Source organism: Lissotriton vulgaris, chromosome 9 (genome assembly GCF_964263255.1).
Source record: "Lissotriton vulgaris chromosome 9, aLisVul1.2, whole genome shotgun sequence".
Classification (NCBI taxonomy): Eukaryota; Metazoa; Chordata; class Amphibia; order Caudata; family Salamandridae; genus Lissotriton; species Lissotriton vulgaris.
Window position 1 is genome coordinate 1,245,132,619 of NC_141697.1, and position 26,991 is coordinate 1,245,159,609.

Genomic DNA, 26,991 nt, shown 5'->3' on the forward strand with positions numbered 1-26,991 from the left:
AGTGAAGATAGTTCGAGTTGATCCAAGCCTGGATCGAAGATGGATGACACCTGAAAGCAGAGGGGACCAAGTTCGTGACTACTAGCCAGTAGTCAGGTGGCACCAGGAGGGCACCGGATGGTAGTCACCTCGACTAGGTGAGTGGGCGACGCTGTGCTCTGCAGATCTCACGGACCAGGAGGCGTTGTCGGCGACCAGGATGGAGGAGCGAGCTGTCCCACGATGGATGATGCTGTCGACGTCGCTGGACCCAGGATTGGGGCAACAAGTCTTGGCAAATTCAAGCCCACGCAGTGGACTCAAAATGGCGTCTGGAGTGGACCAGGAGGGTCCGGGGTGCTCCTCTTTTGGAAGGGAGCAAGGGCCAGTCTGGAGCAACCAGACCAGCAGCAGTGATGTCGTCGGGCACCGTTAAGAAGGCCACAAGCCAGCGGGCTAGTAGCCAAACAACGCGGTGAGCAGCAAAAAGCAGAAGGGCCCCACGCAGATCGTGGAGATGCTGGGAGGCTGGACTTCGGTGCTGGAGCTGCTCAGGGTCGGGGCTTCTCGGACCCCAAAGCACTCACCAGAGGATCCCTCGGCGGTCGTGCTGGATAAGGGCTGTGCAGTTTTGATGATGGCCGGTCCCTCGAGGTCTCGTCGCACCTACGGTTCTCAGCTTAGCTGTAGAGGTAGGTAGAGGTCAGAGGTGCCAGGGAAGCCGGGTCTCGTTGTGCTGGTCGGTCGGATTCCTGAGGAAGGACGTGCAGCAAACCGCAGAGTTCTTAGATGGTGCCTGCGGATGCAGGGTGACTACTCCTTAGTCACAAGGGAGAAATCTTGAGAAGAGTCTTGAAGTCCTTTCGTAGAAAGTCGTTTCTTGATTCAAAGATGATCTAATTTGGAAGGGTCCCCGCTCCTGCCTTTATCCTAAAGAAAGGGGTGGGTACGCGACTAGGTCCTGCCCTAGGGGTGGGACCAGGAAGGGGGGTGGTTACACCCCTCTCCCATGCCGGACTTTCCCCAGGCCAGGGGCTGGTGTGCCCCTGGAACTGGTTCTAGCCGGCAGATGCGTAGTGAGCACCGGGGTGCCACTCAGCAGTCACCTTCCTGTAAAGCCCTGCCTACCCAGGATACACAAAACCCTGTCTGGGATGGTGCTAGCACCGCCCCTGACAGGAAACCCTTTGTCCAAGCTCTCCTCGCTGGAAGGACTCCTAGCAGCAGGAGGTCAGACTCGTGTCTGTGGTGGCAGCATCCATTTTGTGGAGCTGAGGCTTCGTTTAACTTTAACCGGGGTTCACAGTTACATACATGTTGTGTCCCTCTAGAAGGGTGGAATGCTAACCCCGTCGCCAGACTTGGCGAGGGGTTAGTATTCCAATTCGTATGACACCTTACTCGACATGTTTTGATAAAGCAATACCAAAGATAGCATTTAACCGCGAGGATTATAATGCACTTAAGAGTATATGGTATGCGTTATCATGGAACAGCTATTAGGACTTGGTTCCGCAAGCTGCAAACGGGCTCAGCTCATGCCATAGCACCATTTCACACAATTCCAAACACTCTGCCTTCAGGATTGTCAAGGCCTGCCATAGGAGTGACTGATAGGAATCTGTGTGTCCATTTTTAGGGTTAGATATAGGTATACTATATCTAAAGCAAAGGGTGAGTACACCACCTTGCCCCAGCTGTCGTGCAGCCAGTTGTGTCAGATTTAGATGGCCATCCAGGGGTGGCATAATACATGCTTCAGCCCCTGGTAGGCCCTGGGTACACATATGCCCTGAGTTACAGGGTCTGATAAGGTGGCCCAGTCCCAATTGGAAATGTACCTAAGGTACATGGAATCCATTTTAGAGAGAGTGCAGTAGGCCTGGGGTCCTGATTGGCAGGGCCCCAGGTCAACTAAGTCGGAAAACCAGCAAAACACCAGGCAAAAAGTTGGGGGCAACCATAGTCAGGTATCCACCTTCCTACAGATGCGTAAACCTTTTTAATGCTGGTGTATTATGGGATCCGAGCTGTCACCTGCCTGGGCTGGTTTATGAAAAAGCCTTTTAAAAGCGGTGCAGAGGGTAACCTAATCTCTCAGCATAGACCGGTGTAAAACTGCACCTGTGGTCTGACTTGTGCAGAGCCTTCTATAGGGGTCCTTTTCAAGGAATCATCCCTTATACCACAGTAACCTGACAGAGATTCAGCAGTTCTGGCATCATTTAAAATGGCGAACCACACTCCCTGCGTTATTTCCTAAGGAAATTCTCATCTTTTTATAATGTATTCTGAGTAAAATGTATATGTTCGAGGCATATGAGCAAAATATATATTTATATGAGATTTTAATTTCTACCTATTTTTTATTATTAATAACAGAGTACAAGGTTGTTTCCTTTCACATAAAAGATGAAGAGGAAACCGGCTGCATGGAGCCCCAGAACAGGACGAGAGTTAAACGCAGCCAGGTTCCATCCGGTGAGTGAAAAATGAGTCAGATGATCCAAGATTTTGTTTCCGAAAGCTGTGGAACTTCATGTTTATTCTGATATGTAAAATGTATCTGTTTCCTGCTTTTGGGATGGTCAGACGGACTTTGACAAGCCCTCTGTGATTGAGCCAGCTCTTGTTGGATGTGCTTTAAGTAGTCATTACTTCATGGATGGATACTGAGGCATTACACATTGAGCCTGTCTGTCTGCAAGGAGATTCTGAATTTGGGGAGCAAGTCCCAGCCCCCTCCTCAACAGTCTGAGCTTGATGTCACATGCCCCTTATATAAACTGCTATTGAACGTGACATCTCTGCTCTGATTGGCTGCTGTATCTGATGTTTCTGTTGGGTTTAGGATTAGTGTACCGATTGGCTGATAGGTGTAGAGCTCTGATTGGACCTGGGTTAGTGATTCTATTGGATGTAGGGTTTAGGGTTAGTGTTCTGATTGGCAGATAGCTCTAAGATTTTTTATTGGTTCCTGGTGCTAGGCTTTTTATTTGACCTAGGGATTAGGGTTTCATTTCTGATTGGCTGCTATCACTAGGGCTGTGATTGGTTGTAAGTACTTGGTCTTCTATTGGTCCTAGGGCTTAGCGCTAGTGATCTGATTGGATAGTATTAAGGCTAGGGTTCACATTGGTCGAAGGGGTCACCTGACCACTTGGGCTATTTATGGTCAGGGCTCAGGGTGTCTCAGCCCGGGCATCGAGGCTATGAGCGGGGAGGACGAGGGTAATGATACAGAACAATTGTGCTATTGCTATCCTCATGCAGCTAATACCAGCACTAAGGTTACACCTGCTACATTTCCACAAAACACTGCCCCCTCTTTTACAAAACAAACTCACACCATCACCAAAAGACATTCTCTAAACTGCTTACTAATAAATGCTCAATCACTATAAAAGCATCACATCTACGACCTTCTCACTGACACACAACCTGACTTACCCTTCATAACTGAATCATGGTTGGGAGATGATATGGCTCCAGTGTTGCACAAAGCCATTCCTCTAGGCTATCAAACTATCGCACAGAATCATATAGGCAAAAGAGGAGGTGGTCTAGCTGTTGAATTCAAGCAAACATTAAATATAACCAAGGCAGATAATGTCTTCCTACAAGGTTGTGAATCCCTCTTCACCAGATGCAACCCTACACCATCTTCCTCCTGTAACTTTGTGCTCCTTTACAAACCTCCACCTAGCAATGTGACCTTCCCAGACACACTTCTAGACACTGTTTCAAACCTGATAACACTACACTCCAACCAATGCATTCTTGGTGACCTCAACATTTGGTTTGACAAACAAAAGATGGCACATCCAAAAACAACAATTACTGGCCTAGACGCACTGAACCTACTTCAGATCGTACACAAACCCACACATATCGCTATCCAAATCCAGAACTATTTATCATTCAAGCAATTACACCAGTCTCATGGGCAGACCACCATTTTCTTGCTTTCCAGCATAAAACAACTCAGTGCAATACACCTAAACCAACCGTACATGCATCCATCTATCGACTGTGGAACAAACTCAATTTTAAACACTAAAAAACACAACTAACAGATCGAGACACAATAAATTCCGTTCAAGAACTATATGAGTGGCTACAGAAATCTTTGGATATCCTTATACCACTGGGAAGAACACATAAGAAAACAAGCACCTTGGAGACATACAGAGCTAAAAGAGATTACAGCAAAATAGAAAATGCACCAATGAGGACAAGCTTCACCCGTAGAAACTTAACAGGTTATTCAAGTCAGCAATCCAAAAAGCTAAGAAATAATTGTATTCACACAGAATTCAAAATGTTAAATGTGCTAATAAAGAATTTTTATCAAATTCTCACTGGATTTTGTAAAAGAAAATTGCCTAGAAGGAGCTCATTACATTACTTAAGACATCACAGACAAACTGGAAAATCATTACCCATCCGAAGCAGACACGTTGGACTCCTATCTAAATCAAAGAAAAAACACCAGCCTCAACCCTTTCCGAAACAATCCTCCAAGAGTATGCTATCCCAGCCTCTGCATTCCTTCCAAAAATATCACACAATGAATTTATGGACCTTGTCAGAGCAAGTCCACCACAAACCTTCAAGAAAATTCTTCTTACTACCTCTCATTCCATACCAGTTTAGGATAGTAAAGTTAGGACTCCTAACTTTAGGACTCTTAAATGCCTTCTGCGAATACCGAAAGTCTTAAAAGTAGGATTTTTCTCAGTTTAGAAGTAGTAAAGTTGAGAAAAATCCTAATTTTAAGACTTTCGGTATTCACAGAAGGCATTTAGGAGTCCTAAAGTTAGGACTCCTAACTTCTGTGAATACCGAAATGAGCAAGTGCCTTCTGTGAATACCAAAATGGTAGTAAGTTTAGGATTTTGTCTTAAGTTAGTTCTGTGAATCGGGCCCTTACTCTCTGCCCAAATAAAGTTCCACTGGACAGGAAAGGTATAAGAGCCTGTAGGAAATTGTATAAAGTAGAGATTCAGAGATAGAAGCTGGAAGTTGGGGACCAAGCCTGGGACAAACTTTTGCAATCAAGGGCTCTCCGCGATCGCCAAACCTTTGGGAAATAGTAAATAGACCCTTTTTTCAGGATATCAGAACACCAATCTGGAATGCTTAACCCCCCCTTATAAATGGGTTGTATATCTTTAAGACTTTTTTGGGAGGGTGAGGGTGGTGATGAAAAGCTGGAGTGGGAGCCAGAGGGTAAGGCCGGCTGTTGTCTTTTAGCGAAGAGGAGGTCTGTGAAGCCATCATGGCTTTGGTAGGGGGTAGATAAAGTCACAGCAGATCTGTATAATGCTGATACATTAAAAATGGGCTAAACTATCTCAGGTTTTTAATGCAGCATGTAGAAAAAGCTTTCCCGAGGCGTGGTTAAAGTCTATTATTGTCCCTGCATTTAAAAAGGGGGCTAAAGGCCATCTCCAGTGCTACCAGCCCATCTCCCTGCTATCATATGCAGCATGGGGAGGGCGGTGCTGGTTAGATTAACTAATTGACTCGAAGAAAATAATATAATCTCATACCTCCAGTATGGTTTTAGGAAGGGGTTAGCGACATTAGACCAGTGCCTGAATTTACAGATGATTATTCGCAAGTATAAGATCGCCAAAGATGGGAATCTCTACATGGCTTTGATGGACCTTACTGCAGCCTTTGACCGAGTAAACACACCTAAAGTGTGGCCCAAGCTTATTCAAATAGAGGTGGATTATAATTTAGTGGCTTCCTACACATCCTCCATACACATCTCGTGGCTTTCATTAGGTATGACGAGGATGGCAGCTTATCTGCAGCAGTGGAGATCAACAGGGTGGTTAGGCAGGGGTTCATTCTTGCCCCTCTGCTGTTCACACTCTACATCAACCAACTAGAGCCCAGAGTCACTGCCACCTGTAGCGATACACCCAGGGTTGCCAAAGAAATGATTCCTCCTTTAATGTATGCAGACGATGCAGGCCTGATAGCAAGGACCCCGGCGGGCTTGCGAAGACTCTCGGATGCCTTTGGGCGCTTCATGGATTCTTTGGACCTAACAACAAAGTTTACTAAATTTCACTCAACTGTAGTGGGCCAACGAAAGAAAGTTAAGATAAAACTCTTTAGTGAGGGAGTTGAACTTACAAAAGTCGCCACCTGCACATTGTGTTTCATGAGCAGGGTCTTGGAACCCACATAAAACTAGGAAAAATAACACCTTGCTAAGAGCTGTTGCAGCAACAACAGACTTTGCAAGAATATTAGTGGCCAGGTCATTCAATGGTACTAATTAAGGTGTATTTAGAAAAATGTATTCCTATGCCACGGTATGGGTCTGATCTCTTAGCTACAAGGAACGTGGGAGCTGCAACAGGTAGAAGATAGGTTTATGAGGAACACCTTGACAGTTCCTGCTAGTATCCCTGCTTTTGTGGCCCATGAGGAGTTGGGCACAGGATATGTCTCAGACCTTATTGCCTTGGCTCCAATCTTGCGATGGCTGAGAATATGGACACACCCAGCTGCAGACCTAAACAGAGAAGTGCTTAGTGATTATTTATCACCGAAGAAAAGTCTCTGAACCCCCTGGATTGGGTATGTTTAAAACTGGCTGGAAAAGGTGGGGCGACCTGGCTTATTAAACAATCCTAAATTGGGGGTGAAAAGGAATTTGGTGGTGATTAAGAACCTATCTCGTTCATTAATGGCTGCAGGAAGGAAGCTGACTAAACCCTCGGCGAGGGCACATGCCATGTTATTGATGGGTCCAGCGTTGGAGCCATACCTGACGATGGATGTTAAACTTCGTCATCGACATTTATTTATGAGATTTAGGTTTCATATGATCCACTGGGTCCTCGCAGTCCCTAAAGATTTTAGTAAAGTTGAGGATTTCACCCTTGTTCTTGTGACAACTTCTCATCGCAAGATGTGATGTATTTTATATTCTTCTGTGAGTTTTATCAGCCATTACAGAGGATTTTATCTTGCCATTGCTAAAAGGGATGGATTTCAACAAGTGAAACCAGTGATGTTGTATTTGCAAATGCTCTAATCTCCCCTGGTTATTTCTGTTGTTGCAGGTTTAGTGCAGGAGCTTTTAGGCTAAGGAACAAAACTCTTAAATGCTAGTATGTGCAAGAAATGAAATAGCTTAGGCTTTTTACTTTGTTAATGGTGCTACGTTTGGCTGCTTCGTATGTTTCTTTTAATATATTTATGTAACTGGTTGTATTACAGAAGTTGATTTTAATTAAATTGATCTTTTAAGTAGGTTGTCGATTCAAACTGGGCATCTAATGTTCCTGAAAACAATGGTTTTACTTTTTTATGTATTTTATATTATTTGTACTTTTAAGGTTTTAAGTTACACAATAAATTCTTTTGACGGATTGATTAATTAGATCACCAAAGAGATTAAATATTTGGAAGCCGAACACCTGCGCCTTAAAAGCTTAGCCCATCTAAAAAAACTGAGGCGCCTAAAATTCAATTATATCAGAATCTTGAGCCTAAGAGCATTCAGGAGGGTTGAAGCTCAGAAAAGAAAGAAACTTTGATACCAAAATACGCTTTGAAAAAATGGTCGCGTTTTACCTCAGATTCAAGAAGAATGGATCCCTAATTAACATAATGAAGGGCAAGATAAGTTCTAAACGTAAAGAACTCGCAACAAGGTTCAATCTTATTGTTCCAATCTTTAGGCGACCAACAAACAAATCACTGCAGATCACTGCACTTCATTTTTAAACACAATGGATATCAACACACCCTTAGACGAAGATAAAGAGTCTCTTAGCAAACTGTTGGCTAGATTATGAATTCATAAAGCTGCTTCTGTCTCTATGCCAAGAGGCAAGGCACCCACCCCTTCTAAGACACATGAATAAGTATCACGTTTTAACCATGCACCATTAAAACCTAAGCGGAGGCTGGTGACACTTGTGTATTCACTGCTAATCTTAGAACTCTACTCAGGTCCTATTGGGAATAATACATAAATGCTCTGAAGCCTCTGGATACTGTTTGATAAGGACCAAACAGAAGTTCCCCATCTCAACTGACTTTTTGCTCTGGAAACGATAAAGTACCGGCTTTCTGTCGCAAACTGTAATTGATCAATTATTCAGATGTATGTACGACCTGGTTTCGCATGCACAAACGGGTTTGCAACCCGTTTGCACGTGCAAAAACCTCATGGGCCATGTACAAAATAGGTTTTGTGCCTCGCTATTAGGAAGTGGCGTTCCCTTCCTAATAGCAAACGCCATTGCGTCAAATCCTTACGCCTGCTTGAAGCAGGCGTTGTGACACAGATCCTTTCACATGGGGGTTGCCCCATGTGAAAGGTCACATTGCTGGAGTTGCATCTGTTTTCGGACACACTCCAGCAATGGGCTAATTTTGTGCCTACAGATACGTCGTGAATACTGACGTATCTGTAAGTTCTTGCAACATGTCAAGTCAAGTCAGAAAATTTATATAGCGCGCTACATACCCAGAGGGTCTCAAGGCGCTTGAAGAAGGGTGGGGAATTACTTGTCGAATATCCTGGTTTTAAGTTGCTTTCTGAATGCTAGGTGGTTCTGAGTGAGGCGAAGGTGAATGGGAAGTGAGTTCCAGGTTTTAGCCGCCAGGTAGGAGAAGGATCTTCCTCCCATGGTGGTTTTGTTGATGCGAGGTACAGCGGCAAGGGCTTGGTTGGAAGAGCGTAGCTGGCGGGGGGGGTGTAGAAGGAAAGTCGTGTGCTGAGGCATTCGGGTCCAAGTTCGTAAAGTGCTTTGTGTGCGAGGGTTAGGAGGCGGAATGTTATCCTCTTATTGACAGGGAGCCAGTGGAGGTTTTTCAGGTGATCAGAAATGTGATTTTTACGCGGAATGTCTAGTATGAGTCTGGCTGATGCGTTCTGGATGCGTTGGAGTTTTTTCTGAAGTTTTGCGGTGGTACCGGCGTATAGGGTGTTTCCGTAGCCCAGGCGGCTTGTAACCAGTGCATGGGTGACCGTTTTTCTAGTTTCGGTGGGGATCCAGCGAAATGTTGTTTTGAGCATGCGAAGAATGTTGAAGCAAGATGATGAAACGGCGTTGACTTGTCTGGTCATCGATAGTGAGGAGTCCAGGATGACGCCCAGGTTCCGTGCGTGGTCCGTCGGGATGGGTGCTTTTCCAAGGGCCTCTGGCCACCAAGAGTAGTCCCAGGCGGAGGGGGAGGTACCTAAGATAAGGACTTCTGTTTTGTCTGAATTCAGTTTCAGACGGCTGTGCTTCATCCACTCGGCCACTTCTTTCATTCCTTCATGTAGGTTGGTTTTGGCGGTGTTGGGGTCTTTGGTGAGTGAGAGGATCAGTTGAGTGTCATCGGCGTAGGAGATGATGTTGAGGTTGTGTTGGCGTGCGATGGCTGCGAGGGGGCTCATGTATACGTTGAAGAGGGTGGGGCTGAGTGAGGATCCTTGTGGCACGCCGCAAATGACTTCAGAGGCCTCTGACTTGAAAGGTGGAAGGCGGACTCTCTGAGTTCTTCCGGCACGGAACGAGGTGATCCATTCCAGTGCTTTTCCTTGGATTCCTGTAACAGGGTGCTATGACAGACCGTGTCGAAGGCTGCGGAGAGGTCGAGGAGGATGAGGGCGACTGTGTCTCCATTGTCCAGTAGAGTTCGAATGTCGTCTGTTGCTGCGATGAGGGTGGTCTCGGTGCTGTGTTTGGCTCGGAAGCCGGACTGTGAGGAGTCAAGGGATTTGTTGGTTTCGAGGAAGGTGGCGAGCTGGCTGTTGACGGCTTTCTCGATGACTTTGGCCGGGAATGGAAGGAGCGAGATGGGGCGGTAGTTTTTGAGTTCGGTGGGGTCAGCTGTGGGTTTTTTCAGAAGGGCGCTGAGTTCGGCGTGTTTCCAGCTTTCCGGGAAGGTGGCGGAGTTGAAGGAGCAGTTGATGACGTCTCGGAGGTGCGGTGCTATGATGGAATCTGCTTTGTTGAAGATGTGGTGAGGACATGGGTCTGTGGGGGATCCTGAGTGGATGGAGTTCATCAGGCGGATGGTGTCCTCAGTGGAGATTGGGTTCCAGTCATTAAGGATGTTCAAGGGGGGTGAAGGTACGGCAGAAGGTTGGGTGGGTTGGTCTCCGGGTTGGTTGTCGAAGCTGTTGTGGATGTCTTCGATTTTGTCGGGGAAGAACAAAGCTAGGGAGTCGCAAAGTGTTTGAGAGGGAGTGATGTCGTTGGAGTTGGCAGTGGGGTTGGTAAACTCTTTAACGATGTTGAATAATTCCTTGCTGTTGTGGGCGTTGTTGTCTAGTCGGTCTTTGAATGCGGCTTTCTTGGCAGTCCGGATCAGTTGGTGGTGTATGCGGGTGGCGTTTTTGAAGGCTTCCCTGGTGCTGGTGTTTGGGTTTTTTTTCCAGGCCTTCTCAAGGGAGCGACAGAGTTTCTTGGATTTCTTAAGATCATCGTTGAACCAGGGGGCGTTTTTGCTGCCTAGTTTGATTTGATGTTTTTTCAAAGGTGCTAGGTTGTCGGCGCTGTTGGTTAGCCATTGAGTGAGGTTAATGGCTGCTTGGTTGGGGTTTGAAGAGTGGGTAGGGGGGTATTGAAGGAGCGATGAGGAGATCTGGTCGATGGTGATTTTGTTCCAGTTTCTTCGCAGAGTAGGTTGAGGATGGTTGTGGGTGGTGGTCTTTTTGTAGACAAAGTGAACGCAGCTGTGGTGCGTCCAATGGAGAGCTGTGGTGTGACTGAAGGAGATATGTTTGCTGGAGGTGAAGAAAGGGTCGAGTGTGTGACCTGCGTGGTGAGTGGGGGTATTAACGAGTTGTTTGAGTCCGAGGTTGGCGAGATTGTCTAGAAGGGTGGTGGCGTTGTTGTCGTTGCTCTTTTCCAGGTGGAAATTGAGGTCTCCCAGTAGAATGTAGTCCTTGGAGGGGAGGGCGTGTGGAGTGATAAAGTCAGTGATGTCTTCACTGAATTGTACGCGAGGTCCAGGTGGCCTGTAGAGGAGGGTGCCTCTGAGTGTGGTCTTGGGGTCGGTGTGGATCTGGAAGTGAAGGTGTTCGGCACTAGCGAGGTTGACGTCTGAGCTGGTTGATATGCGGATGGAATTCTTATGGACGATGGCGATGCCTCCTCCTGTTTGCTTGGTGCGGTCTTTTCGGATGATCTTGTAGCCTTCCGGGATGGCAATGGTGATGTCTGGGGCTGAGGAGGCGTTCATCCATGTTTCTGTTAGGAAGGCGACGTCCGGAGAGATGGTGTCTAGTAGATTCCAAAGGTCGATGGCGTGTCTGTGGACCGAGCGGGCGTTGAGCAGGATGCATTTTAGGTGGTTGGGGTCAGATCTCTGTTTGGTGTTCGTGGATGTGGAGTAGGTCTTGGTGCTGTCATACTTGCAGGAGTTGCATGTGAAGGGTCCATGGGTGTGTCCAGGAGTGGCTTGGGCGCAATTGGGGAGGCGGCCGGGGTTTAGGGCTAAGAGGGTGGAGGCGGCGTATGTAATGCGGGTGGCGGGGGAGGGACGGGGGCCAGGGGGTCTGGCGCTGGGCGCGGTCCAGGCGCGGACGGGCGTAGACGGGCTTACCTTTGGCGCACCTTCGGCGCGGCCGTAGCGCGTGGACGCTGCGCGTTGGGACATCTGACATAAATGGATAGTGGAGAGGGCAGAGCGTGGGAGGAGCAGCAGGGAGGCGGGAGCGAGGTGGAGGGAGGGCTCAGGTCAACAAGCAAAATGGCCGCAACAACAACAAACAAGGAGCAATGGGGCGCTATGAGGGCCAAATATAGTTACAGATACTGTCGCAGTGGGAGCGGGTTCAAGCGCGGAGACAAAGCGCTATGCTAATAGTAATACAATATAAGGTAATGCACAGCCAATACAATATCAGGTAATGCACAGCCAAGTACACAAAGCGTATGCTAATGGTAAATACAATATAAGGTAATGCACAGCCAAGTATACACAGTCAAAGCGCTGTGAAAATTAATACACAATAATGCACAGAGGTGCGCGCTAGCGGTTGGAATTGCAGAAGCAGAGATCAGCGCTACGATACCACAAGTATTGGGTGAGGAGGGTGCGAGGGGAGCGACCACTGTATAGTAACTACGGTGAATACGGTGCATCCATGGTGTCACAAGGATGGCGCTATGAAAAGGGTTACATCGCTGGATTACCTCATCGATACTGCACGTTTCAAAAATGAGACTCATGGTGTCTAGCGGGCTTTCTGCTCCCCGCCCATGGGGTATATCAGGGCTAATAACCTCCATCTGCCCCTCAGAGGGCAGAAAGACTGTCCATTTCATGTTTGGGGGTGCAGGTATTGGCATGCCCTATATGGCGATCCCACACCCCTACATATTCCTCTCCAAAATAATCCCTGGTTTGTAGTGGGCTTTATGCCCCCTGGAAGGTAGATCAGGGTTAATAACCCCATCTGCCCCTCCCAGGGATGGCAAAAAGACTGATATTATTAGGAGGTGGGGCCATTGGCATGCCCATTTTGGGAAGCCCCACCCCCTTTTGTAAAAAAAAATAATAATCCTTGGTGCCTAGTGGGCCTCCTTCGGCAATCCCTGGGCAGGGATTCTCTAGGGAAGGGTAACTTTAGAAAGGGGGGATTATCCCCTTTCCAATGATACCTATCCCGTCTGCCTCTGTGCACCGGGGGTGAGACAGCCCAGCGAGCATGTAGGCAGTGAAAGTGAAACGAGCCGATCAGCTCATTTCACTTTCATTTTCACTGTAATGACGTCAGTGCTCCATGCGTGCTATCGTCATTACATTGGAAAACAAATATCTCTGGAGGTTGGGGAAGCTCTACCCTAGCTTCAGAGGCTAAAAAAAATGAAATTTCTCTGCTGTTTACAGGAGAGGGATTTAGTGCTCGTGTGCAGACGACGGAATGGTTCAGTCCTCCGCACACAATGTTGTAAACATAATCCCATTTTGTCTTATCTCAATTTGGGTGCTGTACCACCACAGTGCCAAACTCATCTGACAGTCTCTGTGAATCTGAAGAACATCTTGAATAATGGGGGATCCAGCTACCATGGTCTTGTTGGACCTTTCAACAGTGTTTGACACCATGTTGCATCTGATACTGATTCACAGGCAGCAACGATGTCGCAGGTGCCTGTGGAAGCAGACATCTGTGCGGGCCCCTGGCCGGATTTCACAGTGGTCTGCTCATTCTTGGAATGGTACAGGACGCTGCTAGAGCTGCCCTGAATAACCTTCTCACAGCTGGGGCAGGTGTTGTAGGATACTCGCCCAGGTCCAAAAGTGCTGGTGAAGCTGCGCTTGAAATTGATGAGATTCAAAGGTCAGACGAGGTTGGAATGATGGGCTCCGTATTGGGGCAGTTAACGAACTATTTTGCCAATAGGTCTCAGACTATTCATCTTCAACCCTTCTCCTCAAATCCAACTACGCTTACCTGGGGGTGACGCCGGGGTCTTCCTTGAGCCCTACACTTTTTAATATGTATTTGATCCTTTGGCATCCATAAGCAGCAACTCTGGGTTCACAGTTCTGTTTTAGACGGGTGACACCCAGATGACAGTTTCACTGCCAGCGAACTTGTTGCTGGTCAGGATAGGTTTAATGCAGGTTTTCTCTTGGTTAAATGCAAAAACCTGAAAGTTATTGCTGGTGAAACAGAAATGCTGATTTTGGCAAAGATGAGCAAATGATGAACAATGTCTGAGGCCTTCTGAACTGGGATCTCCACCAATATCCTCCGAGGCCGACAGAAAACTCAGGGTTAAAAACCCACAGCCAACTATATTTCAAACAGCAAATAAATGATCCTCCACCTGGCACTTCTCTCATAGGATACAATGTTTCTGCCTTGTCAGCTTCTTTTAGGACATATTCAGAAGTCACTTGTCTGGATCTATTGTCTTCCTTTTTCTTTGCCCACCTGGCTTTCCATTTTTCTAGGTCTCCCCATTTCTGTAACAGATTCAGCAATTCTCTTATCTGCACCTTTTTCCCTGACACTTTCATATTATCTAAGTCTTTGTCAGAAAATGTTGCTCTGTAGGGCTTTTGCAATACTTTGGATCTGCTGACGTCTATTCCCATGCTAGCTGCTGTGTCCATTAGTTTCTCGTGGAACACTCTGGTGTTTCTGGTAATACTTTTGCAAATGAATAGTAACTCTTCCTCACTAAGGGTGTTCAACCTGTCTAGGCCCACGTTCACAGCCACCAGTTCTTCCCATTCTATTCTTAATTTGTAAATATCTAATGGTTTTGGCTGAGGATTTATTTTCTCTAATTCTCGGGTCCATCGATCTATTTCTTCCGGAGTCACTACTGTGGCACTTCTAGTACCAGACGAGGACTCAATCTGGACTTTTCTTGAACTAAAATGAGTGTTCTTTCTCTGTGAACTGCCTTCTGGTTCCCTTATGGGTAAATCCATCAGGGACATGACAGATTCGCATTCACTTGCCTGATCATCAACTATTAAGGGCTCTTTTCTTGACTGCACCACAGCTGGAGTATTAACTGGAGTCTATGGACTAACCTGTTTATCCCCGTAAAGAGGAACAACTGGACCAATAGTTACTGGAATTGTCAAAGCTTCAGGACTTGTATTTAACTGGGAAATCTTCTGGATAAGTTCAGTTCTCTGTTTAATTATAGCCTCTCTTTCTCGGTCCTGTAAGACCTTTTCCATGGTGGTTTCATGTACTACTTGTGGAATCAATGGAGGGTAAAGATTCGGTGCAGTCGGATTTGTCATACTTGGTCCCTCATCACAGGATGGCCTTTAATGTGGAACAGTCAGCTCGGACGTACTCGACCCCTCATTACAGCGAGGCCTAAAGAATGGATTTTTCGTACTCAGGGACCTAGATTCCTCATTATATGGTGGTGGATTTTTCATTTTAAATCCTCCAGGTATTCATCCTCAGAATCACCAGCAGTCATTAAATGTCTGGTTTTCTCAGTCCTTTTTCCTCCTACGGGTTCGTCTACAGTTAATACTGGGAACAGTCCTTCTATCATCATGTTCTGTCTCCACTGCTTCATTTTTTTCTCTTTTGCTTCTCCAAGCATTTTCGGATACCATTTGCTTATTCCTTTATCAATTCTAGGTCTATCTCGCTCAAATGCCTCAATCTCACATTCTTCTAACGCCTCATATTGCGTCAATCTGGGTCTGGGATGTAAATCATTTATTTGAGTCCTCAAATTAAACAAAATTCTACCATTAAAGGTACCGTCTAAAGGAAATGCTAAAATTCCGTCATCTTTGGTATATTCCACCCAATTTTCCAACCATGCACAGGTATGGTACCCTCTGTCAAATAACATAAATGATGCAGGAGTATTAGGTGGTGGAATGATTATACCCTCTCTAGTTTTGATGGGTTTATCCTTCTTGAAATAATTTTTAACCTTGTCTACAAAAGTCATCTTTCCTCTTGCTTCCGTACATGTTGTAAGGTCTGCCTCTTAACATCTGTTCTTTACCAAAACCTAAGTATTTCGGATCAGGTAAAAATTCTTGATACCACATATACTTCGTAAACCTAGATCGTGCATGAATTACGTACTCCTGTTTACTATATTCTTCCAATGCTAGCGCGTCTTTCAATTTAAACACCCAATCAACACTGTGGTTGTAAATAGTTTCAACCAATGGGTGCGCGGCCTTTCCGTGAGACGCGTTCTCACGCTCCTGCGCTCACCCCTCCTTTACAATACCAGCTCCGTTACAAACTTGCTGTATCGACCAATACCAGCGCGGCACAGAGTGACGTCAGCGCAGCTCCGCAACTGACTCCCTCCTTTACAAGGTAACGGACACACTCTTTTCTTTCTTAAAGTGCAAGTGCTCCTTTTAATTTACAACGTATAACATTCGCCACTGTATTCGAGTGTCTTGAAAGGAAAGATTTGTTTCACTGCAAGTAAACATCTTCTGTCTACTTTTCATATACTGCGGATAGATCCCTTCTGCCTACCCTTCACACAAGCATTAGAGAACCTGCTACTTCTTTGACTCATCCACTCTTTTCGGGATATATACTAAGTCTAAAGTTTCACTAGTGAACCCTTTTGCTACCACTCAAACTCCGACAAACCTACTACTCCTTGCGTGTGACCCTTACTAGGTTATATCACAATTGAAGTTTTGTTAGCGAACTCGTTGCTATCATTTATTCAACTACTCATACAGAAAACCCTAATTAGCGCTTCCAGTTCTGCCTAACCATGCACTAATTTTCCTCGAGCCACTGACCTCACTGCGAGGTGGATTCTCCTCACCACCCGCTATTCTGCCCCGGGGATTCCAGACAACATATAACAATCACTAACGAGTTTGTTAATTACATATATCAATATAGCAGCATTTCATCAAAAATATTTCAAAAACATTTCATAACATTTCAAAGCAATTTTTACATTTGATCGATCGATACTTTTAGCAGCAATAACCTTTTTAGCAGCAATTTTTTTATTTTACACAGTTATTAGCAAGTAACCTATCTACCTATCTTAACTAGTCCTTAACCATCCTCTGCTACCAGAAAATTACTGATAGAGCGCGCAGGTCACCCGACTAACCAAATATGCACACTTGGGCCCAGTAAATATTTTTCATTACACTTAAATCAGGTAACCTACACACTACTACCAGCAATTCAGTTCCTTTTTCATTTATTTCCGTGTACCTGACTTACCAATCATCGTAACAGGTACCTAAGATCACAATGGATCAAGGAGCTAGCTGTGGAATAAGTAGACAACACAATACCATATACAATTTAATAATGTTTATACTCTTTCTAATGACCACAGACTCAAGAAGTTTTGAAAACCTTTATCTAATCTTCGTCTTTATCATATGCCATGAGCCACAAATTTACACAGATCAAACTATCTATAACTAGAATTAGAAATATTGTATAGCTATGAATGAGAGAAAGAATCATTTAGAAATCGGAATCGGAATCAACACTGTGGTTGTAAATAGTTTCAACCAATGGGTGCGCGGCCTTTTCCGTGAGACGCGTTCTCACGCTCCTGCGCTCACCCCTCCTTTACAATACCAGCTCCGTTACAAACTTGCTGTATCGACCAATACCAGCGCGGCACAGAGTGACGTCAGCGCAGCTCCGCAACTGACTCCCTCCTTTACAAGGTAACGGACACACTCTTTTCTTTCTTAAAGTGCAAGTGCTCCTTTTAATTTACAACGTATAACATTCGCCACTGTATTCGAGTGTCTTGAAAGGAAAGATTTGTTTCACTGCAAGTAAACATCTTCTGTCTACTTTTCATATACTGCGGATAGATCCCTTCTGCCTACCCTTCACACAAGCATTAGAGAACCTGCTACTTCTTTGACTCAGCCACTCTTTTCGGGATATATACTAAGTCTAAAGTTTCACTAGTGAACCCTTTTGCTACCACTCAAACTCCGACAAACCTACTACTCCTTGCGTGTGACCCTTACTAGGTTATATCACAATTGAAGTTTTGTTAGCGAACTCGTTGCTATCATTTATTCAACTACTCATACAGAAAACCCTAATTAGCGCTTCCAGTTCTGCCTAACCATGCACTAATTTTCCTCGAGCCACTGACCTCACTGCGAGGTGGATTCTCCTCACCACCCGCTATTCTGCCCCGGGGATTCCAGACAACATATAACAATCACTAACGAGTTTGTTAATTACATATATCAATATAGCAGCATTTCATCAAAAATATTTCAAAAACATTTCATAACATTTCAAAGCAATTTTTACATTTGATCGATCGATACTTTTAGCAGCAATAACATTTTTAGCAGCAATTTTTTTATTTTACACAGTTATTAGCAAGTAACCTATCTACCTATCTTAACTAGTCCTTAACCATCCTCTGCTACCAGAAAATTACTGATAGAGCGCGCAGGTCACCCGACTAACCAAAATGCACACTTGGGCCCAGTAAATATTTTTCATTACACTTAAATCAGGTAACCTACACACTACTACCAGCAATTCAGTTCCTTTTTCATTTATTTCCGTGTACCTGACTTACCAATCCTCGTAACAGGTACCTAAGATCACAATGGATCAAGGAGCTAGCTGTGGAATAAGTAGACAACACAATACCATATACAATTTAATAATATTTATACTCTTTCTAATGACCACAGACTCAAGAAGTTTTGAAAACCTTTATCTAATCTTCGTCTTTATCATATGCCATGAGCCACAAATTTACACAGATCAAACTATCTATAACTAGAATTAGAAATATTGAATAGCTATGAATGAGAGAAAGAATCATTTAGAAATCGGAATAAAAGGGAAGGGGAAAAATAAGGAACACGCTATTTTAGTTTAACAGTCTTTCACAACTTCACTAAAGGTGGGTAAAGAAAGGGAACATACTAATCAAGTAGTCTTTCGAAATTCACTAACGGTTCAGTGGAAACGAAACTTAGGCTATTCGCTTTATCCAGATGTACTTATAACTATAGGGAGAGTAAGAATGGAACATAAACTATAATATAACGATTTTGCATTTGACTAAAGGTAGGTAGAAAGTGGAACATGCTAATAGACAATAATGCATGAAAATCCCATTTATAGAACAACAGGGAAGAGAAGAAAAGGACATGTGCAATTATGCTTTATTTAAGACAAGAGGAGGGAAGTATACAAAACGAACACCCACATATATTTATATTTACCTAGGATAGATTGAAGACCAACCCTGGCCACGGGTCAGTTTGGAAAGACGGGAAAGGACCCTCAAAGACTTAGGTTGCCAGTAGGCAGTAGTCCAGGTACAGCTCATGGACAGTCAGGACAGGATAACCCCAGGATGTGGATCAGGACCGGGTTCACCATAGGGTACGACCAACATCTGCAGCTTCGGTTGCAACGCCTGCGCTACTCCCTCTCTGCAAGGAATCTGCCAATAACCCCGATTGGGTTCCCGAATCTCCCAGCAAAGTGCTTTGCCAGCACTTAAGGTTCGCCAAAACCCCGACTGGGTCTGTGGAAAATACGGACAGAGTTCTCCGCAGCTCTCTGTATCAGTCACCTATAGAGTACGTTGGGTCAGTGACAGGTCAGCTATTCGGACAAGTCGGACAAAATCTCTAGCTAAACCTAGGCTAGTTATACTGTCTTTCGGGTCAGTGTACCACCCTCAATGTTGCAAGTGAAAGGATCTCCAAGTTCTGATTGGACAAAGGAGGAGGTTAAGTCATCACACCACCTAAAATTTAGACTTTCTCAGGCTTAATATTCACTTTCAAACCCACCCCTTACATTCTAGTTTACCATGGCATATGTTTTACAGAGGACAATGGGGTATACAGCAGTTTAATACAAATGTATCGACTTCAGGTACAGTTCAGCTTCGTCCTGCTGGGTTATAGGTCGGTTCCCAGGAGCATCTTGGCTTCGGCTGCCAGCTGGCTGAGTTCCACTGCTGCATGGCTTTCTTTTCCCCCCATCACGTGACTGGGACCATACGAGCTTCCAATATGGAGTAACAAGCGCCTCCCAGACCCAAAGAATACGATACATGAAAAGCAAGCGAAAACAATTTAGAAACACAGAATAAAAGATTACACTGTATACCATGAAATGGCTATACTATACCCCTTACTTTATAATATATATTGCATTAGGGTAAGTGCAGAACAAACAGCTTTGCAAAGCGGCGATGCAAGCTCGGAGCATTTGAGAAAACAAAGCGGCCATCTTTAGCTGTATTGCGCATAGGCAACAAATTCCCACCAGAAATGCAAATAAGTCACATCACATGGGTATGACCGACGCATGTGCAGACTAACTTCCCGCAAAGCAGCGGCCATTTTAGAGGCAAGCGTATTACGTTTTAGAAAACACATAGGCATGCATCTCTGGGACACCCTGTGTAGTGTAAAATGTGCAATATTAGTAACACAAACAGTTTGATTTAGTCTATTAAGGTTATTTGAGGTTCTTGATACAAGCAAGTCGCTTAAAGTGCGAATTCTTGCTCCATCATGTTGACGTCAAACTGTGCAGAATCCGGCAGCCAGACTCCAGCTTAATTTTCCAGGGTAGAAGTAATTCTCTTCAAAGCTTAGAGAACTTAATTGGCTGCCAATTGAAAAAAATCAAACTCAATTTAAGGTTCCGACATATATTAACAGAGCAATACACAACTCTGGACCTGTGAGCTTACAAAATCTTTTTTAAATATATTTGGTGTCCAGGACCTTGAGCTCTGCCAATCCTTAGGTCCTGGTCCTGCCAAAATTCTGTCGGACTCAGTCCCCTGTCACTGAGGATTATGCCCAATCATTCAAGTTTTCTGGTTTTTCTCTGTCTCTCACTCGTTGACTTTTTCCTAACTGCACAGTTCCTCTAGTTCTGTAGTCCGTCTCCCTCCTAGAAGTGGCAAATGATCTATACTCATATTTCAAAGTATACCAGCAATTAGGAAAGGACAATATAGCATTTGCTTGTCATTCTGAAGTGTGATGGAAACAGAAATGTTAATAGTATCACAACCAATTAAGACACTTTACTGAGTGATGTGCAAATGATAAATATTCTAGGAACCCGAGGGCTTATTTATGGCCCCTTGCAAAGCCGGTGCTTTTGTGATGCTCCGGCGCACAAACTACAAAATCATATCTATGAGTTCGCGCAAAGCCACTTTGCATGGCTTCAATGGCCTCATAGATATGGTGTAAGGCACGGCAGTGTAAGTCGCTGCATTGCCTTACTCTGTGCCCGGAGGCGTTCCATGAGCGTTGCGGTGAGTGCTCTCATACAACACCCATGCATTTTGATGCTTCCCTAGATTTCGTTATTGAAGTGTATCCAACCTGCGATATCATGGTCACTTTATCAGACTGCGGTTTATTACATATGCTCCTGTCGAGATTAACAGTGTAGACTGCACTGTTATCTGTTTACACTATTTTAATTCAGATTCATACTTTCAAAGAAACTGTTTCCTTTGAACTCATGTGGAGAATGCTAACGTCTGACCGTTATTTTAATCCAACAGACAATGAAAGCATGAACAGAAAGAAGAAACCGAAGGAGCAAATAAACTGTCCAGATGTATCTCCACCATGCGATGGAAGTTCTTGGAACAGGAACAGTCTGGGCATCCAGAGTTCTAACAAGGAAGCGAGCCCTGGAAGTCAGAAGTGGGTGGAATGTTATACGGAAATTCAAGGGGAGAAAACTGCTGAGCATAAACTTACTTTTGACATCCAAGAACCTGTGAACTTTCATCTAGAAGGCCCCAACGTAGGAAGATCAGATCAATATAGTGACTCTGAACTTAGAGACTCACAGTGGCCTGACGACTTTCAAGAGGCTCAACAAAATCATAGAACATATGTATGTAATGAAAACTCAAGCAATAATTTGAATGACCAATTTACCAGGCCTATGGGAAGAAACTCAAGAGAGCGACTGTACGCATGTACTGAATGCGAGAAAAGTTTCTTTCATAGGAGTCATCTCATCACACACCTTAGAATACATTCCGGTGAAAAACCTTACTTTTGTGGTTTCTGTCACAAAAGGTTCAACCGGAAAGACTATCTGGATGAGCACATAAGGATACACACTGGGGAGAGGCCATATACATGTATGAAATGTCAAAAAAGCTTCATTAGAAAGTGTCACCTCAATGACCATCAAAGGAAGGTTTGCACCAATCCTGCAACGTAATAATTTAAGAGTTGGGTTGGTGTAATACAAGCCAGGATTGAATAGGTTGCAAATACTGTGAGAATCTCAAGAACAAACAAAAATATCCTATTTTTCTCAGGCAATTTAGAAAACCTAAAATGGTTTTGAATAGAAGACTTGATACTGTGATAAGCAATCAGCCATGGAAGCAAAAAAAAAATTGGGTAGATAAAGGGTTTACTGCGCACATAAAAAAAGAAACGGCATATTCTGCGGAAGATCTTTCTACTTTTCACATTTTGTGTCTATAATTTTTCTGTTTGTAATCTATTTCACCTATATTAATCACAAAGTGTTATCCTGTGGACAATCTGTAAAAACTATGAGTGAGTGAACTCATGTATAATGTAGATGAAAATGAGGTTATGGATTTTAGTTTCAGGTTGAGCCCAGTAGCTGGGTTAAGGCAACACAAGAGGAAATGTCAACTCCTGAAGGTAACAACATCAGTTAAGGGAACAGCAAATGAATAGAATACATGCTCTGTTATATAAATAGTAATAATAAAGTGTTTTATAAAGTGCTTCATAACACACCTTGTAAGTGCTGAACATAACAGATTATTACTCATTTGAATGTCACAAACTGCTCTGTTTAGCATCTCATTCCCACACCAACAGCTCTTGCACATTCAGTTTTAGAATGCAGTGCAGTAGTGGGTGATTCAGTCGCTCAGCTAATGCAGTCGCTATGTTTGGGTATGGAATTCCCAATCCCCGGATTATAAAAAATGAGAATTCAAGGAGTTTACAGAATGTCCCTGAAAATAAGCAGTATCTCCGGAAGACTTAAAGCAAGTTTTCTACTAAAGACATTCAAACATAAACTCTGTTCTTTTTTCTGGAACACAATCTATAGAGGGAACATACTGCTGGGCCCCTTTTAAGATGGTGCACACCTCATGGGTATATTTCAGATGCATGCTGGACCAGAGAGGTGCAAAGTATTCATTGCTGGAACAGAGAGGTGCAACGTGTTCATTGCTGGACCAGAGAGGTACCAACTGGTCACTGCTGGACCAGAGAGGTGCAAAGTGTTCATTGCTGGACCAGAGAGGTCCAGGTGCAAAGTGTTCATTGCTGGACCAGAGAGGTGCAAAGTGTCCATTGCTGTACCAGAGAGGTGCAAACTGTTAATTGCAGGACCAGAGAGGTGAAAACTGTTAATTTCTGGACCAGAGAGGTGCAACATGTTCATTGCTGGACCAGAGAGGTGCAAACTATTCATTGCTGGAACAGAGAGGTGCAAACTGTTCATTGCTGGACCAGAGAGGTGAAAAGTGTTTTTTTGCTGGACCAGAGAGGTGCAAACTGTTCATTGCAGGACCAGAGAGGTGCAAACTGTTCATTGCTGGACCAGAGAGGTGCAAAGTGTTCATTGCTGGACCAGAGAGGTGCAAACTGTTTATTGCTGGACCAGAGAGGTGCAAAGTGTTCATTGCTGGACCAGGTAGCTAGAAACAGATCTGATAATTGCCACGTCATCTGCCTTCCTCATCTAAGTCCTAACACAATGAGAGTATGCTACATCTGAGATTAACTTAAAAAAATGTAAAAGCATCCACATATATCATTTTTATTTAACACATTTGGATTCATTTCCTTCCTTTAAGCTTGCAGGTAGCCTTCTCCTACCTGCAGCCCTTCCTGTTTTTTCCTGCTTAGACATCGGCAGGTGGCCATTGACTTCATAGTGAGTTGTGCTTTTAGGAATGTTTTATTTTACCTTCTTACCATTTGTGAATTTGTTGCTGTAGTTTCTGTGGTTTCGCTGGTGTTTAAGTGTTGGTGTCTGCAGGGAAGTGCAGTGTTTCAGTAGTCGTGTTACGTGTGGGCAGCCGTGTCTCACTGCAAAGCTGTCAGTGTGGTGAGCCAAGCCAGGTCCTCGCTGGACAGGAAACAAGCTTCCTGGGACCGGTTTCAGGGCATCACCTTTCATCAGTCAGGCTAGCTTGAATCCAGTGGTGTAGTGAGTTCAGGACTCCTCCAGTCCTGGCTTGGCAGTTCGGGCTGGACTGTTCCCACAAGGAACAGGGTCAAGACGGATTTGCATATGGCTGGGTCCAAACTGGGATGTTCCACCAAAGCGATGAACACCGTACTTTGCTGATGGGAAACTGTTAAGAGAAACACACACAGAAGAACAGGAAATAGAATGCCTATAACCAATAGAAACGAGGAAAAATAAAGTGACAAGCACCGGGACCAATAAGAAGTGACGGTAGGATGTTCCTTTTAAGATATATTTCATACAACATATTTCACAAGCACACCGCAAGCACTGTGCAGGCGAAACATAAAAAAATAAATAAATGGGAAAGCTCAGTACTAAATATCAACGGTATTCAAGTTAATTTAAATGATCATTTGTAGTTATAATCCTATGTCAACCATCAAACGTCATTGCAGTATACATTTTTAGATTGAGCGTCGACAGTGCTTGCGCTGTGTGCAAGATCTGTTGTATGTCTTCTGTGGGCTTTTGGCATGCCCACCGATTGCCATTGGTTGTTATCGTTGGCATTCAGAAATGCTGGTTTATTGGTGCATTTATGCAAATGTCCCTCCTTTGTGTGCTTAGGTTCCTCCCTGGCAATTTCACTAAAACAACATTTTGGTTGGCCATCACACTGTACAGGGTGTGATTGCCCCTCCTCCCATCTGGGCATTTCAAGACATGCTGTAGGAGTCAGTACCTGGTGCTCGTCTTTTTTTGTTTTTGGTGCTTCCTCTGTTGACACTCCTCGCCCCTCCTTGTTCACAGATCCTCCTGGCCGTCCCGTGCTAAAAGTGCTGAATTACAATGCAACAGTTTTGTAAGCATTTACTTATTGGATACCGTCTAAACGTACAGGCCCTTCTGCTTAGCGGTAACTATGTTTAGCAACAGATGTATCCAACGCCCATGTGAACATGTGCAGTTAGCGGCCGTGTTTAGCCCCTTGAATGCTGGTGACGGAACCACTCCGTCACCAGCCACGGACGCGCTGTGCTGGTGACGGAGTGGTTCCGTCACGGCCCGGCTGCCGCGCCTGCGTAGCATTAATTCTGCGCCTGCGCTGAGTGTTCCATTGAGCAGGCGGGACCCTGACGGAACCAGTCCGTCACAAGCACAGCGCGCCCGTGGCCGGTGAAGGAGCGGTTCAGTCACCAGCAAGGCGACGCCACGCGGCCCCCTTCCCCCCCCCCCAGCGCCGCGGCGGAATTACAGCCGCGGCCAAGGTGTTAAGCAGGGCTATGATCTGCAGTATTCCAACACCGCCCATGCTCCCAGTAGGTCATGATTAGATTACATGCAACTTAGAAACACAGCAAGACTGTCAAACCTGTCTCACTAAACAGGATGTACAAGGTGAATGGTGCAGGTTACTGACAGTGTCTTCTAACACCAAGTTATAGAGAATACCGAGGGGTTCGGACAGATACCGATTCAATGGTGCACTTAGTAACGTCATATTGTAATGTTGAGGGACATTAAATTACTTTCTTTATAACGCAAAACAGACACTTTTGCTTCAAAATGCCAAATGTAAAAACTGCGTTCATTTAGACTTTGGTGGGTGACCATTATTTGTGCTGAAAAACACGTTCTGAACAAGTTGCCTACAGGATTCGTGGCTTCTACTCTTACACTACAGCCTCAGCTTCTGCCGAAAGCGCCACACCGCTGCACCCTGGGACGGTAGAGCCTAGGGATGACTTTCTGATTGGGCCGCCTCTTTCTCGAACCTTGAAGAATTGAGTGAATGGCAGGATGCAGGTGACAGCATCGCTGTGCGCCTTGAGGCATCATAAAGCTGCTGTGTGAGGTGGAAGTCATTAACTGTATGCTGCCCACCTTCGGCACGAAGAAGCAAGGCAAAGGGCCCATGCTGTGCTGTCCATTGGCAGACACATCTCCAGAGCAAGTCCTGGGGCAGGAGTGCGACTGTCTGCTTGATGAGCTGCACACTCAAAGATGAGGCGTGGTCCAAGTACAAACTAAAGGTTTGCTCCAAGGGGCTTGGGTCGACTGCAGCCCTCGATACTCAGAAACCTCATAGATGATAATAAACGCATCCCACATTGTGCACTTGCACTGTTGTCCCCGGTTCTTCAAACTGTGTGAATGGCGTTTGCACCATTGAATAACTTTAATTGGTCTAGTGTTCCAATGTGCCAGCCACTCTCAGAGGGCTGGTTTACACCTCACTCCCCACCTGTCCAGCACAGTTGTCACTGGACATGTGACCCTGACAATAAAAGGGGCCAGGCGCACGTACCCTGGCCAAGTACTGTGTCTGTGTGCGTTCATTGTGCGTGCATGAGGGCCTAGGGCCCTGCACCATTACATTGGTGACGAGGATGGGATTTAACTGCGTGTGCAGCCGCCTTGTTGCTGGTTGAAGTGTGAGAATACAGCCTGTTTTGAGGGCACGCCCTGCAGCTGGTGAAGGAAGCACTTGAGCGCCTGCCGGTGTGTGAAGAGCCTCCTGCCCATCCATCTGGCATGAGGTAAGCCCCTGATATGGCAGAGGCACAAAGCGAGCGAGGTCGGAATGCAAAGATGCCGGCAGCCGCCGTTGACTGCCACGAGAAGGGGTAAAGTGTGGTATCTTGGTGATGTCACAGCTAGAATCTGGAACACGGGATGTCCCAGATTCCAGTGGAGACAGTTTAGGCCCAGGCTTTTACATATGAGCAAGTTAATAACTTCTCTCAAATAAAATAATATAATTATCAATATATTCTGAAAGACCTTACTTTATTTCACTGGCGACGATTGGAAAAAAGCGGAGCGTCAAAGCCTGGAGTCCTGCACAGTGCAGATCGTGGAATCCATTCCTTTGAAGCATCATTTCGTGCTGAGGGGTAATTCGGAGTGTAGCTACTGTTTCCTAAACACTCCTCGTGAAAACCCTGCGTTCAGGCATAAAACGGTGAGACTTTGGCAATTTTGCTGCTTTTTCCCAATATCAACATTTACTGTACTCAATGCGCATGCGCGAAGACGCATGACATCATCACGCCATTACGCGGCGGCCATTTTGATTTGGGAAGTAAGAATTTCTCTATATTAAAATGTGGCGGCCATTTTGAATTGGGAAAAACGTCACGCAACGTCGCGGCCATTTTGGATTTTAACAAAACGGGAATCAGCGTGACGATCAGCATTTATGAAGAGAAACTGTTAAAACCTTGGCAAATTGTTCCTTTTTACACAAATATCAGTATTTATTGTGAAAACTTTACAAAAACATACCAAATTATTTCTTTTTCATTGAACTAAAAGAATTTTGT

General features: G+C 44.9%; 1 protein-coding gene across 1 annotated transcript in view; it reads left to right on the forward strand.

Annotated features, from left to right (window-relative positions):
* Positions 1 to 24,024, forward strand: part of LOC147693183 (uncharacterized) — a 142,507-nt gene extending 118,483 nt beyond the window's left edge. Inside the window, exons 6-7 of the mRNA XM_086939425.1 lie at positions 2,362 to 2,460; positions 21,015 to 24,024. Of these exons, the coding sequence (XP_086795551.1) occupies positions 2,362 to 2,460; positions 21,015 to 21,691 (776 nt within the window). The 3' untranslated portion in view covers positions 21,692 to 24,024. The remainder of the gene's footprint in view (positions 1 to 2,361; positions 2,461 to 21,014) is intronic.
* Positions 24,025 to 26,991: the final 2,967 nt, after the last annotated feature.